At 42.1% G+C, this 14,420-nt stretch overlaps 1 protein-coding gene across 8 annotated transcripts in view; it reads right to left on the bottom strand.

Annotated features, from left to right (window-relative positions):
• OGFOD3 (2-oxoglutarate and iron dependent oxygenase domain containing 3) overlaps nt 1-14,420 on the bottom strand; it is a 96,060-nt gene that overhangs the window by 41,995 nt on the left and 39,645 nt on the right. For all 8 annotated transcript variants that reach the window (XM_034789378.1, XM_034789374.1, XM_034789371.1 and 5 more), the window contains one exon: nt 12,517-12,670. In XM_034789378.1, coding sequence (XP_034645269.1) covers nt 12,517-12,670 — 154 coding nt within the window. The remainder of the gene's footprint in view (nt 1-12,516; nt 12,671-14,420) is intronic.

Raw genomic sequence — 14,420 nt, 5'->3', positions numbered from 1 at the left:
ACACCGGTAGCCTCTCACAACAACACGTATACACAGTATGTTTTAAACAAACAATTTAATACTGTACACAGCAATGATGATTGTGAAGCTTGGTTGAGGTGGTGGAGTCAGAGGAGGGGGATATTTCCCAGGGAATGCCTTACTGCCAAATGATGAACTAGCACTCGGCTGAGCCCTCAAGGGTTAACACATTATTGTTAAAGTAGCCTCTACAAGGCAGCACGAATGGAGAGAGGAGACACAGCATGGCAGAGAGAGACGTGTGTGTGTGTGTGTAAGAGTGAGAGAGACAGGTCTGCCCAGAGGGGGGGGAGCAAGTGAGGCAATTTGCAGGGGCCCCCCCACGAGAATATAGTATTCTATAGTATTGCAACTTTTTTTTATGGAAGGGGCCCCCGAAATTGCTTTGCCCCAGGCCCCCTGAATCCTCTGGGTGGCATGTGTGTGAGAGAGAAAGAGAGAGAGAGAGATGCATTGCCCCTTTAAGTACGCTGACCCCACTCTAAGTACACTGCCTTTTTAAGTAGATCAGCAAATTGAGACAGCAGCTACTGCCAGCAAGTTCCCTTCGTCCTGAGCCCTGTCATGTCCCCACTCTGTGGAGATGAGGTACAAAAGCGGGCAGCAGCATACAGGAGCAGGGGGACACCCAGATATTAGCATCCCTCTTCTTCCCCTCCCCCCCCCCCCCCGTACAGCAAGCAGGAGGCTCCTGGGAGCAGCTCCAAGGCAGAGGGTAGGAGCAGCACACAGCAGTGGGGGGAGGACAGCTGAATTGCCTGTTAGTTGATGGCCTGCTGGGCAGCTCCCACACAGGGAACTTTAAGGGAGCTGATAGGGGGGCTGCCTGGCCACCCTGGTTCCAAGCACCCATCAGCTAGCTCCAATGGGCTGCTCTTTCTGCAACCAGTGGACAAAGCAGGCGGCTGCCAAACAACATTATAAGGGAGCTCTGCAGAACTTTAAATGAGCATGTTCTCTAATTGTTTCATTGTTAGGCTGCTGATCAACGTTAACCGGGACAACGTTAAGTGAGGAGTTACTGTATTTCCATATAGATAGGCACAAGTAACTTGGAATGTTGCAGATGGAGTCACCAGGAACCAGACAGACTGTCTATGTAATGGAAGGAAATTTAGAGCAACTCTCCAAGGCATCAGAGCATGAAGAGATGACTATGTTGGAAGTGACCAAAATTTATGTGGAGCAAGAATGAAGATTAAACTTAAGAAAAATAAAACCCCCAAAAGCAGCAAGAAAGTTAGCAAAAGGCAAAAAGAGAAGACATTACAGCAGCAATTTCAAACTGAACTGAAGAACAGAGTATAGCCGCTGTAGGACTGAGATCCACTACAAAAAGTCAACATTGACATGTCATGATCCTTTCTGCATGATGGTATCACAGATGCTGCAATAACTGTAGTTGGTTTCCAGACATGCAAACCTAAAGTCTGGATAAGTGAGGATATGTGGAACTGTGTAAAAGAAAGGGACAAGCCAAAGCAAACATTCACTCTTCAAAAACACCTCCAGAAAAAGCAGCAGCAAAAAATCTATTTAACCCAAAAGACACAGCAGTGAAAAGCAGCATGAGAAGAGACAAGAGGAAATATATGGATGACACTGCCAAAGACGCTGAAGCAGCTGCTGAAAGAGGTAATTGTAAAACACTTCATCAATTCAACAGCATTCTCACTGGCAAGTTTACACCAGTCAGAGGGCCTGTTAAGGGTAAATAAGGAAAGACCTTAGCAACAGAAGAAAAAAAAATGAGTGATGGGCAGAACACTTTCAAGAGATGTTAAAATGACCAAAGCCAAAATAAATTGTTGACATTGACAAAGAAATTAAACATCCAGAAATAGATATCACAATATTTCATATTGTAAAAGATGCACTACAAAGGCAAAAACCTGGGAAAGCTGCAAGTGAAGACCAGGAAAATTCTGGAAGTTTGTGCTGATGAGATCATCAGTAAAATCACCAAACTTTTCAATAACACATGGGACCAGGAAAAGCCTTCAAGACAATGGAAAAATGGCATTATTGTCAAAATACCAAAGAAAGATAATCAAAACAACTCTAACAACCGGTAAGGTGTTACACTTCTTTCAGCAATAGGCAAAGCCTTCTGCAGTATCATCTTAAGCAGAATAAAGGACGCAGTTGAGCTAACTGAAAAGCAGGCTGGATTTTGATCCAGTAGATCACAAGTTGACCAGATTTTCACCCTAAGAATAGTCAGTCAATGGAGTAACAAAACCCACTTCTCATAAACTTCACAGATTTGAAGAAACCATTTGACAGTCTCCAGCCCAATTTACTTGGACATACCTTGAAGTGTTATGGTATGCCAACAAAACTAGTTAACATCATCAAGGCTTTATATCGAGGTGCACCTTGTAAAATTAAAGTAAACACAGACTTGAGTGAATGGTTTAACAGACACTGGCATCAAACAAGGATGCATTTTTTTACCTCTACTGTTTGGCATTGCCATTGACTTCATTATGGCTTGGTCTACACTCAAAAGTTAGGTTGACAAACCTGCATCAGTCAGGAGGGTGAAACCAACCCCCTGACTAACCTATACCAACCCAACCTCCAGTGGAGATGTAGCTGTGCTGATGAAAGAATGCTTCTTTTGCATAGCTACCGTTGCTCAGGGAGGTGAGGTTCCCACACCGATGGAAAAATGCCTGTCCGCGTAGGCTGTGTCTACAGTACAGGGTTATGTCAGCATAGCTATGTCGGTGTAGTGTAGACATGCCCTTATGAGAAAAAGCATAGACATACAACACAGGCATTGCATGACTTAAGATTTAGATTTTGCTGACAACATAACTCTAAGTGACAGCTCAACCAATAGCGAAGACCAAGAGACTGTCCAGCTATGCAAAAAAGACTCTTAATAATTAGTTATGAAATAACAAATCTGAGATCCCCAGCAACTCCCAATTCAAGTCTTACATTAGAAAGCAAAGGAATACAAGAGGTGAGTCAATTCACATATGTTGGCAGTAACCTGCAATCAAATGGGGGGTTCCAGAAGGAAATAATGTCATAAATTAGTAAGGCAGCAGCTGCATTCACCAGTGGAAACAAGATTTGGTCATCCAAAAATCTACAAGTTAAAGACCAAACTACAAAACTTCATCTCACATGCTGTTTCCATTTAAACAATTGGATTTGAAAGCTGGAAATCTACCAAAAGTACAGACAGATGACTAAATGCCATGAGTACAGGGGACTGGACTAGTGACCTCTCGAGGTCCCGTCCAGTCCTACTATTCTATGATTTTAAAAACAAATGCCTGAGGAAAATAAGAGATATTAAATTGAATGAATTTATAACAAACGGTGAAATACATCAGTGTTCAACTCCTCATCTCTAAAGTTATCTGGAAAAGGTAATGAAAATATCTGAGTCACGTGTTAAGAAAGAAGCCAGAGCAGCTGCCATACGAGGGGTGTCATTAAGCAGCTGGAGGATCATGTAAAAGGCGCTAAACAAAAGAATCCCTCCATCAAACATTACTCAGAGATAGAAAACTTATGAGACTTAACATCAGTGAGGGCATGCAAAGAGTGGCCCAGGATAGACAGGGATGGCAGAGCTTTGTTTGTGACTTAAGTGACTTTTGATGGCATGGGAAGTATTTCAGATTCAGATGATAACTGGTTTCTGTCCCTTTTGTATCAGTCCTGTGAAATGAGAGAGGTCGGGTTCTTTGGGAAAAAATAATGTGATTACGTAATAAAAGGCTGTATTGAGATGCATACACACAAGGGGACAGAACTTCACAGACAACTGTAAAAATCACATGTCCCAGCCTTTAAGTGCTTAACTTTGCAACCTGAACATTCATTTAACATACAGGTTTTTTTGCATGGAATTTTCTAGGTTTTGGGGGCTATTTTTTAAATCAATGGTAAAAAATTTCCAAAGCAACTAAACCTTCTTTTCAAAAGTGACACAGGCACTTCAGAGTCTAAATCTCATTGAAAGTCAATTGGTCTTAGGTTTCTATATACCTACGTCAATTTTGAGGATGGGGCTTAAGTGTTTTTGAAAATTTTGTCATGATTCTTTTGTGTGCAACTGAAACAATCCCTACATCAGCAGCAGTGTTTGAACCCTCAACCTTCAGCACTGCAGTACAGACAGCTACCATTTAAGGTACAGGCTGATGGTAGGACAAGGCTGTTGTCCCAGAAGCAGGATAGACCGCTGGGTCTAGATGCTGCATCTGGAGAGTGGTCAGGAGACAAGGCCAGCCCAGACTGGCTGTCTTTCTCTCTCCTCCCCACACTCAGGAGTTGAGAGAACTCCTGCTCCATGTGCTGCCCTGGAAGGGAAGGGCTTGGCTACTGTGGTCATACGCTGAATCAATAGAGTGGTTGTATGGAGTCGAGTTTGTCTCTCCCCCCCATCCCATTTCTTCCCACCCTGGGAGAGCTCTGGCCCAGTCTTCTGTGAACAATACATGAAGGGGGCATGATCCACTGGGGCTATGTACTGGGTCCTGAGTGGGTGAGGAGAACCCCTCCAAGTCCTGTACATACCCACCCACACTGCTGCTCCAGCAGTTCCCAGTATAGTGTGGGTGGGTGTGCAGGGGTGTCGATGGGAGATCAATCGGCGGCCGATTTAGCGGGTCTTCACTAGACCCGCTAAATCGACCCCTGGTGGACCAATCACCGCACGTCAATACCCCGGTAAGTGGAGACAAGTCCAAAGAAACAGTTGCAACTATCTTTTATAATTGAAAGGTTTGACAACCTAAATATAGTGGTTGCTACCAGCTCCCCTCATAATTCCTATAGTATGGTCTAAGCATAGAAACCAATACATCTTTTAGAAAGCAACTTTTACTTCAATATAGGTCACATTTTCATATCTTATGGACTCTGGGTGACTTTCTGAGTTTGAATGCTTCAATAAAATGAATTATCATGAACAGGGTATTTTAAGACTGACATATTGTCTCAGTCATCCCAAATGGACACAATCACATCTTCATTAGTATCACAATCATGTTACCAAATTATTTACCATGACAAGAATCAATGTATAAATTTTACACAATGCATTTAAAAACTAAGTTACACTTTTCTTGCTAACAGAAGTATTGGGAGCATAAGCTTTCCCAATACTTCTGTGAGTCTCTAAGGTGCCACAGGACCCTCTGTTGCTTTTTACAGATTCAGACTAACATGGCTACCCCTCTGATACTTTTCTTGCTGTTAATAATAGAAAAACAAAAGCCATTCGACCAGTTGCATAGCAGATCTGCTCCCTTGACAGCCCATAGTTCACCTGCAAGATGATAAATGAGGTGTGCACAAGGACACCTGGATGGGAACAGTAAAAATGCAACCTCCTGGCTGCTCTGTATGTGTGTGGGGTCCCATGCGGAGCGGATAAAGCACACGACCAATGTGGTTGCAAGCTGAATCAAATCCTGTTTATGACAAGCTTTCTTTTATAGTTTTTTCTCAACATTACATAACACAATTAGGCTATAACAACACATCTACGGATTGGACAAGAAGGAGAATCATGTGTTTATCACATGTATAGCCCCACACCGATTGGTTCAACTGTTCCTTACATAAGGCCATGATCATCTTATATAATCCTAGACCACCAGGGGGCCTTACATAAGGCCATGATCATCTTATATAATCCTAGACCACTAGGGGGCCTTACATAAGGCCATGATCATCTTATATAATCCTAGACCACTAGGGGGCCTTACATAAGGCCATGATCATCTTATATAATCCTAGACCACCAGGGGGGCCTTACATAAGGTCATGGTTTATTACCTTGCAAGTGTCCCATCGTGACCCTTACCTCCTCATGGAACTTTCCATTAGGTTGGTGTAGGGATGATACATTCCCACATATGTGCATTGTGAGGATGCGAATACAGAGAAGCCTTTGACAACTTTCATAAAGAAAAATTCTCCTACTGAAAATAAATTAGTTTCCATATGACAGGGTAACTTGCAGATTCTAGGTGTGGCCTCAATAGAGACATCTGCTGCCCAGATTAAATGACCACATTATTAATTTGCTGTTGCAGAACAAATGTGGAAAATAGTAAAGAATGCAGGAGAGAAGTAACAAATATAGTGCTCAAATAGATGCAAACACATGACAATAACAGTTAGTAGCTACAGAATTCAAAAATACACCCTAACGTATGAAAAGAGACAAAAAATGGACAAACAATAACTACTACAGTTACAGCTCTTTCCTCCACTGTGTCACTCATTCAAATGAGTTAAAATAACCAGCTCATCTTGTTTTCCTTCCACACACACACACACAAATCCCCATTCCCACCTTGAAAGTTGCCCAGATTGTAATGACAGCACTCTGAGAGGGTTCTCGTGTGATTACTAGTGAGGACAGGGATAAGCATTGCCAGTTGTGTATATTTTTAAGGTTAGTTTTCACTGATTTTTGGATCATTTCATGACGGAATTCACAGATGGTATTCCAACATGCTATTCACACAAGACACTCCTTTCTGGCCCAGCCCATGGAACAGAAGAAGAGTCTTAATGCAAATTGTGCCTACCAAAGCCATGGAATTCCTTCCCAGGGAGGAACCTCACTAAAGTGAAATCCCAGCACAAAGACTGTGCATCACTGATGTCCCACTTAAGCCTTATTTTGAGGACTTCAGAATAGAATTCAGATGATACGGTACTGGCCTCAGCACAGGGATGAACAATTCTATATCCACTCTGAGGACCACACAGTGCTATCAACCAAAGGCCTCACAGTCTTTGCTCCCAAGCCTTGGTGGCAGGGGGCTCTGTGTTATGGAGACCAGTTTCATTTCCTTTAGTTTTTAAATATTCTCTCCCAGCCTGTTATCACTTTGACTGATTAAAATACTCTTGGAATTGCAGCTATGCTCTTCAATCTTATTCAGTCCGCTCTGGCTCCTAGGATGATGTCTGAGACACAATCATAGAGTTCAAGGCCAGAAGGGACCACCAGATCATCTAGTCTGACCATCTAGTCCTGGGGTGGGCAAACTATGACCCATGGGTCAGATCCAGTCCCTTAGGGCTTTGGATCCGGCCCCGCAGGATTGCCACCTCCATGGCGCCGTGGGCCCCGTGCTGCTCCCAGAAGCAGCCGGTACCACGTCCCTGGGGCCCCTGGAGGAAGGAGGGGCAGAGGACTCCGCGCGCTGCCCTTGCCTATGGGTACCTCCCCCGCAGCTCTCATTGGCCGGGAACAGGGAATGCAACACTTGAGTTGGGAGTTGCTGGGGTTCTCCAGCCCTCGGGTGGAAGGGAATGACCGACTGAAGAAAAACTGCCTAAGAGAAGATGACCATAAAAAGGATGACATTTATTTTACAAGGTGGGGAAAATTCAACAGTATTTCTCCGCCACACCTTAGTTAAGAACAAGTGTGAACGTCATCAGTATCACTTGACGTAATCCAGGTTCAGAAAAAAAGCAGAGGCTTTTTTGGAGTCATTTAGATTGTAAACAGGGTCATAATCCCTGAGGCAGAGGGAAAGATGAAATGCAGAGGATGTGAACTCTAGCTGACCTCTGTTCTGAAAAACAGCCTAAAAAATGGTCTCCAAAAATTGGTGAATTGGCCGAGACATTAATAGATTGTAGCAGCCCAAATTACCCTCATTAGTTTTAAGCAAAAGTCATTGTTAAATAGATCTAGTATCTCCAAATAAAACATTGACCTGGGGTAGTGTATTCCTATTACGTTTGCTTACTACACAGCTTCTCAAATGCTTTGTTGACAAAGTTTCACTGTGCAGAGCAGCAGCATAAATAAGTGATGTATTTTCTCATTCAAACCACCTCCAGTTACCTCTTCAAAAACGGACAAAGCATGGTGCAATCCTCAAACTAGTTACCTTTTTGAGTAATTCTCCTTCTTTCTGGCATTACACAGACACTTTTTTCTTCTGTTTATAATAGATTTGTAGTAACCTAAAGTTGCTATGGAATGGTGAAGATGCAACAGTTCTTTTGAGAATAGACTAACAAGGAGAGAGAGTGAAAACATATGATATCATTGTATTTCATGGAACTGGGATCTTTGCTATGATAGCGTCCCCTGTGACAGACTGGAGCATGTGATGGAACTGGCAGAAGCCACGTCAGCACTATTTGCATTCTAGATACAGTTCTTATTAGAATCAGTTTGGGTAATCTGCACTGCATAAATCCAATCCTCCCCATCTATGTTACTCTGTATTTACAGTACCCCTTTAACCAACAATATCCAGAAAGCTGGTGTGGATTATCATTGCTTTATCAATGGCTCTGCACTTGAGCTTGCATCACTGCCCTAATTTAAACTGAAGTTCAGTACAGCATAATGAGCACTTTGTTAATGAGAGAGCATCAGTTCGTAGAAGTTCAGCAAATCAAAGGTGACTACCACAGCTTTGACAGATGCTGTCAGAAACATGGACAAAACCTAAGAGCTAAGTATTTATTAATTATTATTCCATGCAACTTGGTCCTTTTAATATCAAGTATTTTTCCTGGTAATAAATATTTCTTTGTGACTTCTAATCAAGGATGTCCAAGTCATGCCCTTAGAAGCCAGCCTACTAATAACTTTTACCTACTGGCACTGATAAGCTTTTGGATGGCTGTACATCTTAGATCTGGTGGTTCTTGGTTTGGGTGGGCCATGATTCTGGAGCAATCCCAGTTTTTAAATCTCTGCTGAACTCCCAATTTATTTAGCTATATGGCTTTCGCACTAGTACTTTGAGTTCTGCTTATTTACCTAGATCCCCTTGGATACAATGTATGTAACTAAACTCAAAACCAAGATTCACTCAGTTCAATCCACTGAAAACTTCACAAAGGACATAAGCCATGATTGCAGAGATAAAAGACCCCTGCTATGTTTACAAAATCACTCAATAAACCGTCCATAATTACCAAAATCAGATCATGAAAAAGTCAAGTCTCCTCCACAGAACATGCAATAAAATAAACCTTGCACATCACTGATGCATAGGCGTGGGAAATAGGAGTGCAGGGGTTGCTGCAGCACCCCCAGGTTTTGCGCCCAGCATCCTGGCCACCAGCCCCGCACCCCTGCTGTCCTGGGTCCCGGCCACTGGCCCCACTGCTGCCTGGGGGCTCTGCCGCCAGCCCCGGGTCCCACTCAGCCGCCAGCCCCAGGTCCTGCTTGGCCACCGGCCCTGCACCCGGGGGCTCCGCTGCTGGTCCCAGGGTCCCAGCTCCCAGCCCGTGGTCCTGCCCGGCCGCCAGCCCCAGGATCCTGGCCACTTGGACCAGGCTGCCGGCTCTACACCCCAGGGTCCCAGCTCCCAGCCCGTGGTCCTGCCCGGCCGCCAGCCCCAGGATCCTGGCCACTTGGACCAGGCTGCCGGCTCTACACCCCAGGCTCCGCACCTAGCTGTGGCCCCAGCCTCCACTGCCTTACCCGTGTCCGTGTTCCCCCCCCCCCATGCAGACAGGGGTAAGAGGTGCAGCTCAGCACCCTCACTCCAAAAACTGTTCCAGTGCCAATGCACTGATGTCTAAGTATTTAAATTATCTGTACATATTGATAAGTGCTTTAAGAGACTGAGTGTTCATCACACCTCTGAAACCAGGGTTGACCTTCAACCAACTTCTTGGGGTGTCAAATCAACAGCCGAGGACAAGGAGAGGCTTTTGCTCAGCCAGTCTGCACACGGGGTGCCAAAATCATTTTCCATCCTAGGACCTGAAACAGTGATTACGAGAGATGTCTGAAAGTTTTCCGAAAAAGAGTTTTCCATCAGGAAAATGCTACTTTGACAAAACTGAAATGTTCCACAGGAATGTGTTGATTCCATTAAACTTTCAAAAGAGACCAGGCAGGCAGGCCAGCTAACCAACCCTGCTTGGTTTCCTGCCAGCCCAGACTCCCCAGGGCTCCTTCACAAGCTGCCAGGATGTCAGGAGTCCCTGGGCTGCAGGGTCTTCAGCAGCCCATCTAGTGAGCTCTCCCGGAGCTGGGACTCCCCAGCAGTTTGTTTGGCAAGCTGACACTTAGCTGGAGAGGCTGGACCAGAACTTTTCAAAAAATCCCTTTTCAGTTCTTCTGAAACAGATTGTTTTGAAAATGTCCATCCCACAGAAAATATGTTACATATCTGACTTTTCATTTGGATCCAGAATGAACATTTTTCAGAAATGAAAAACGTTCTGTGGAATGAAAATTCTGGTTCCTGCACAGCACTAACGTTTACCATCATACAATATATCCCAAGTACACTGACTGACTCAGAAAAGACTGCTTGCATCAAAACTCTTACCTGGAGCTTTGTGGATGTTAGAAGCAGAAAGAATTCTGTTTGCCACTCAACACCCTCATATTGGGCTTTCCAAGACAGACCATAGATAGATGAAACACCATCTCTCTGCTTCTCTCACACCCTCAAAATAAAGCTGTTTTTGGCTCAAAGAAGTTTTTTCTTTTCCAGTTTATGTGCATGAGTGCTACAAGGTTGTAGTTAAAACACTACTTGGGAGGTGGGTGAGTGATTACTCAGTCCATCTATTAAAGCACTTGTCAAAATCCACCCCTAATTTTAAAAAACAGATCTCAGCAATGAGCAGATGACAAACTTTTCTGCTTTGTTTAACATTCAGGAGTGTTATTGAGTATCTTAGATGGGGTAATCCCTCGGCAGAACATAACAATCAGACATTTTTATTTTTCATATTGTGCAAATCAGAAACATGTTTGATAGGACTGCTCAGTCATCGGAATCCCTGACTGCGTTTTGCTCAAAGAACATATGACTGTTTTCTCTTGGTGCAGGAATAGTAACAAACACGATCAGAAATACAAAGGGAGATGGGAGTACCATATGTATTTATACAGATATGCTTTTGTCCTTACAAAACTTTAGACTGACAAGCATTGTACATTACAGAATGTTTTTATTCACCTGCATATCACAAAGTTATAAATCACCAAAAGAGAAGAAAAAGTGTAATATACACAGCCATCTACTAACTAAAGCAACCTCAGTCTACCCACCATAATTAGCCAACAGCAAAGGATATTAAACTCTAACAGATAGATCACATATAATGAGATTACTGCTACTAAGTATGGGTGAAGTGTACCACCACAAGGGTATCCTGAATACACACTAATATTTATAGGCACAGGATTGGGATATGGGAACATCATGGCAGATGCTATTAAGTATGTGTCAGAATTAAGAGTTACATCATCTTTTATCTGACACCAAGACCCCCAAACCTTTTGATCTGCTAGGATTGGAGGATCAAAGCTCACATTAGAATCAGTATTATATGGCAAGGTATTTTTTAAGACATAACACTGCCTTTGTGTTTAAGTTATTTTAAAATATATATATATATATATATATATATATATATATATATATATATATACACACACACACACACACACACACACACACGGGACAGATATCCCTCCTTTCAATTGGTGTTGATACAGTAAAAGCTGTGCTATCTGGCACTTTGTCAACAAGTAAGCTCTATTAACTGGCACTTCTGATATCTCCCAATACAAATCTTCAATCTAATAACCGGAACTAGTATACTGCACAGGACATTCTGTGCAATTGCACATTCTGCATTCTAGTTTTATGCAAAAGAGGCAGAATACAAGTAAGCAAGCTGATATCAGGGATTTATTCAAAAAAGCAGCTTCCAGGGTGTGTTATAGGGTCATTACAGATTCAGCCCAATCTCCTACACCTTTGACATCTACAATGACAACTGATGTTGATAATTATGAGCCTGAGGCACTGCAAGATCCTGAAGTGCCTTCTGAATCATCGAAGAACGATTAAATTATGTTCAGTATAGTTTTAGTGTTAAGTGTATTTTTAGTGATCTGGGTGTACGCCATGTGCTGCCAACAGTGACATGAAGTGTCGTAAGAACCTACTGTATAGAAAACCTACAGTATAGAAGCTTTACCTGTATACACCTAGGTGCTTCAAGAAATGAACCACTCTGCAGTGCAGTACTACTACTGGATTGGTGAGTACCTGTATACTAGTTTATACTTTATTCGTTTTATTGTATTCTAATTCTTTGAAAATTGGTATTCCATTGGTAAGTATAACTCTTAGTTAATCGGAATTTTTGATTAACCGGCACCCCTCATTTCTCCAACATACCGGATAATAAAGCTTTTGCTGTATTTACAGAGTATCCCATGGTTGAAAAATTCTAGCAGAAAATACCAAAGATTTTAAAGGAAAACTACACTTTTGAAAAAATGAGTGATCCTGTCCTGTACTCTCAGCATGACAAAAGCAAGCTGGCGTATTCTTCATCCATGTTCCTTTCACTGAAACAACTTTTATATCACCAGCCTACAAACATCTCTCAACTGCAATTGTTATGGTCTGGTACAGTTGGGTACTCAGTCTCCAAAGTGATTTAATCCCAAAAGGAAACACATTCTGGCTCTCTGAACCTGCCACTTACCTTGTCAATGTGCGGGTGCCAGTACTCATCATGCGTTGTCTTGGCCTCTGTGCTGTTTATTCTTGAGAAGAAGGTTGGCTTGGTCAGATACATAGAAGAAGAGCTGATACCAAATGCCTGAGCTATTGTTTGCTGAATTCTCCGCCTTACATCACTGCAAAGAAGAACATGACACAGCACCTTAGACACAAGATATGACACAGCACTATGGCACAGGTCCCAATTTAAACCAGAGTGACATTATCGTTTTACTGCTTCTTTCACTATCTGCTCCTATGGTTTATTGATTGTCCACTGTCACTGCTCTTCCCAGCCTAAATTTCTTCAGATTTACCTCTGTAAATATATTTCAGGGAGTTTGGATTTTTTTCTCCCTTTGTCTTAACAAACCTGGATCAGAGCTATAAGAATCCACCATCTCTAATCGCTTTCCTTTCTTCTTATTCTCAGAAGCTAAAAAGCAATATTTTTTGTTTTCTTTCTTTTTATGTATAAAGTTTGGCATTTTGCTTACAGGCTTCTAAGAGGGCATAACAAATAGAAGAATGAAAAAAAATTAAAAGCTAGTTATATCATGCAGCTGCTCTTTCCGTCTCCACATCCCTCCTCCCAACCTATTTCTTTCTCGTCTCTCCAACAATGAACCATACTCCCAAGCCAACCCAATAAAACCAAAAAATTAATAAAATCGCAAGAGAGGGAGACAGACAGACAGAAACAAGGCTCTAGATTTTAAGTTCCTTGGGGCAAATTCTGTGGCCCCAATCTTTTTGTAAAATGCCACATACACCTATAGGCTTAATAAATAATACAAAATTAAAAATTGAAACAGAAAATATTTGACAGATATCCCTTTAATCTGCAGCAGGCAATCAGGTAAGAAATCTGTATCTTCAAAAACTTGTATCTTGAGAGAGACATTTCTAAGACAAGCATAACAAAGGAAACTAAGCATTGAGATGGGAAGACCAAGTTTTAATCTTAACATTGTTTTGTTTTCTTTCAGTTTTAAACAAATTTTAAACTCTTCAATTATTCTCCTTGCTCTTGCTTTTCAAGTGCAGATTAAAAAAAAAAAAGGCACATTGAAAAAGGTTTCATTTGAAGTAAACACACTTGTAAAGCTTCCCAGTGGACCTGCATCACAATTTTTGTAGCTTATACTCATTATTAAAAGTTTCTCCAATATGAAGTACTAGACTTCAGAGAGATTTCAAGAAATGCTCTCAAATACTTTTCTAGAGGTTTTAAATAGAGATCGTCACAAGAGTAGCAAGGCTGAAAGTCAGAGCTACCAGCTTTGAGTCAGGTTTGTGGGGCAAGGGCTTATCACAGGACTGCCAACCCCATGCATTCAAAACTCCTGAATCAGCCCTCTTATCCTGCCAAATCATGAGATTTTACAAAATAATACATTTGGGGTACTTTTTATTTGCCTTCTGATTTTGGAGCCTTTAGGAGTCACACTTTCCAGATTCTTTCCACAACCATAAGGGTCAGATTTTTTTTTTTTTAATGAAAGGTGAGATTCTCATGTAATCTCACATGACTCCAGGAGCTAGGGCTTCAAGAAAAACATTAAGTACCATGAGAGTTGACAAGACTGAGGTCAGAGAAATGGAAAATCAAAGAGATATACAGTAGTGGGTCTTTGAATCCATCTTCCTGTCTTGGAGGAATGTTTCTAACACCATTGCATATGGCTCACACATCACACTTTATGGTCCCAATTCAGCAAAGCACTTAAGCACATGCTCACCATGAAGTATGAATAAGCTGAATAGGGATGTGTAAGTACTTTGTTGAACTGAGGCCCAACAGGCCATGTTGTCCCTCTGTTCTCATGACCAAGTAGAAATTCAGTAGGAGCCCAATCCTACAAGGAACTGAACATTGTCAACGTG

This window comes from Trachemys scripta, chromosome 14 (assembly GCF_013100865.1).
Source record: "Trachemys scripta elegans isolate TJP31775 chromosome 14, CAS_Tse_1.0, whole genome shotgun sequence".
NCBI lineage: Eukaryota > Metazoa > Chordata > Testudines > Emydidae > Trachemys > Trachemys scripta.
This window is presented reverse-complemented; position numbering and strand designations above follow the sequence as displayed.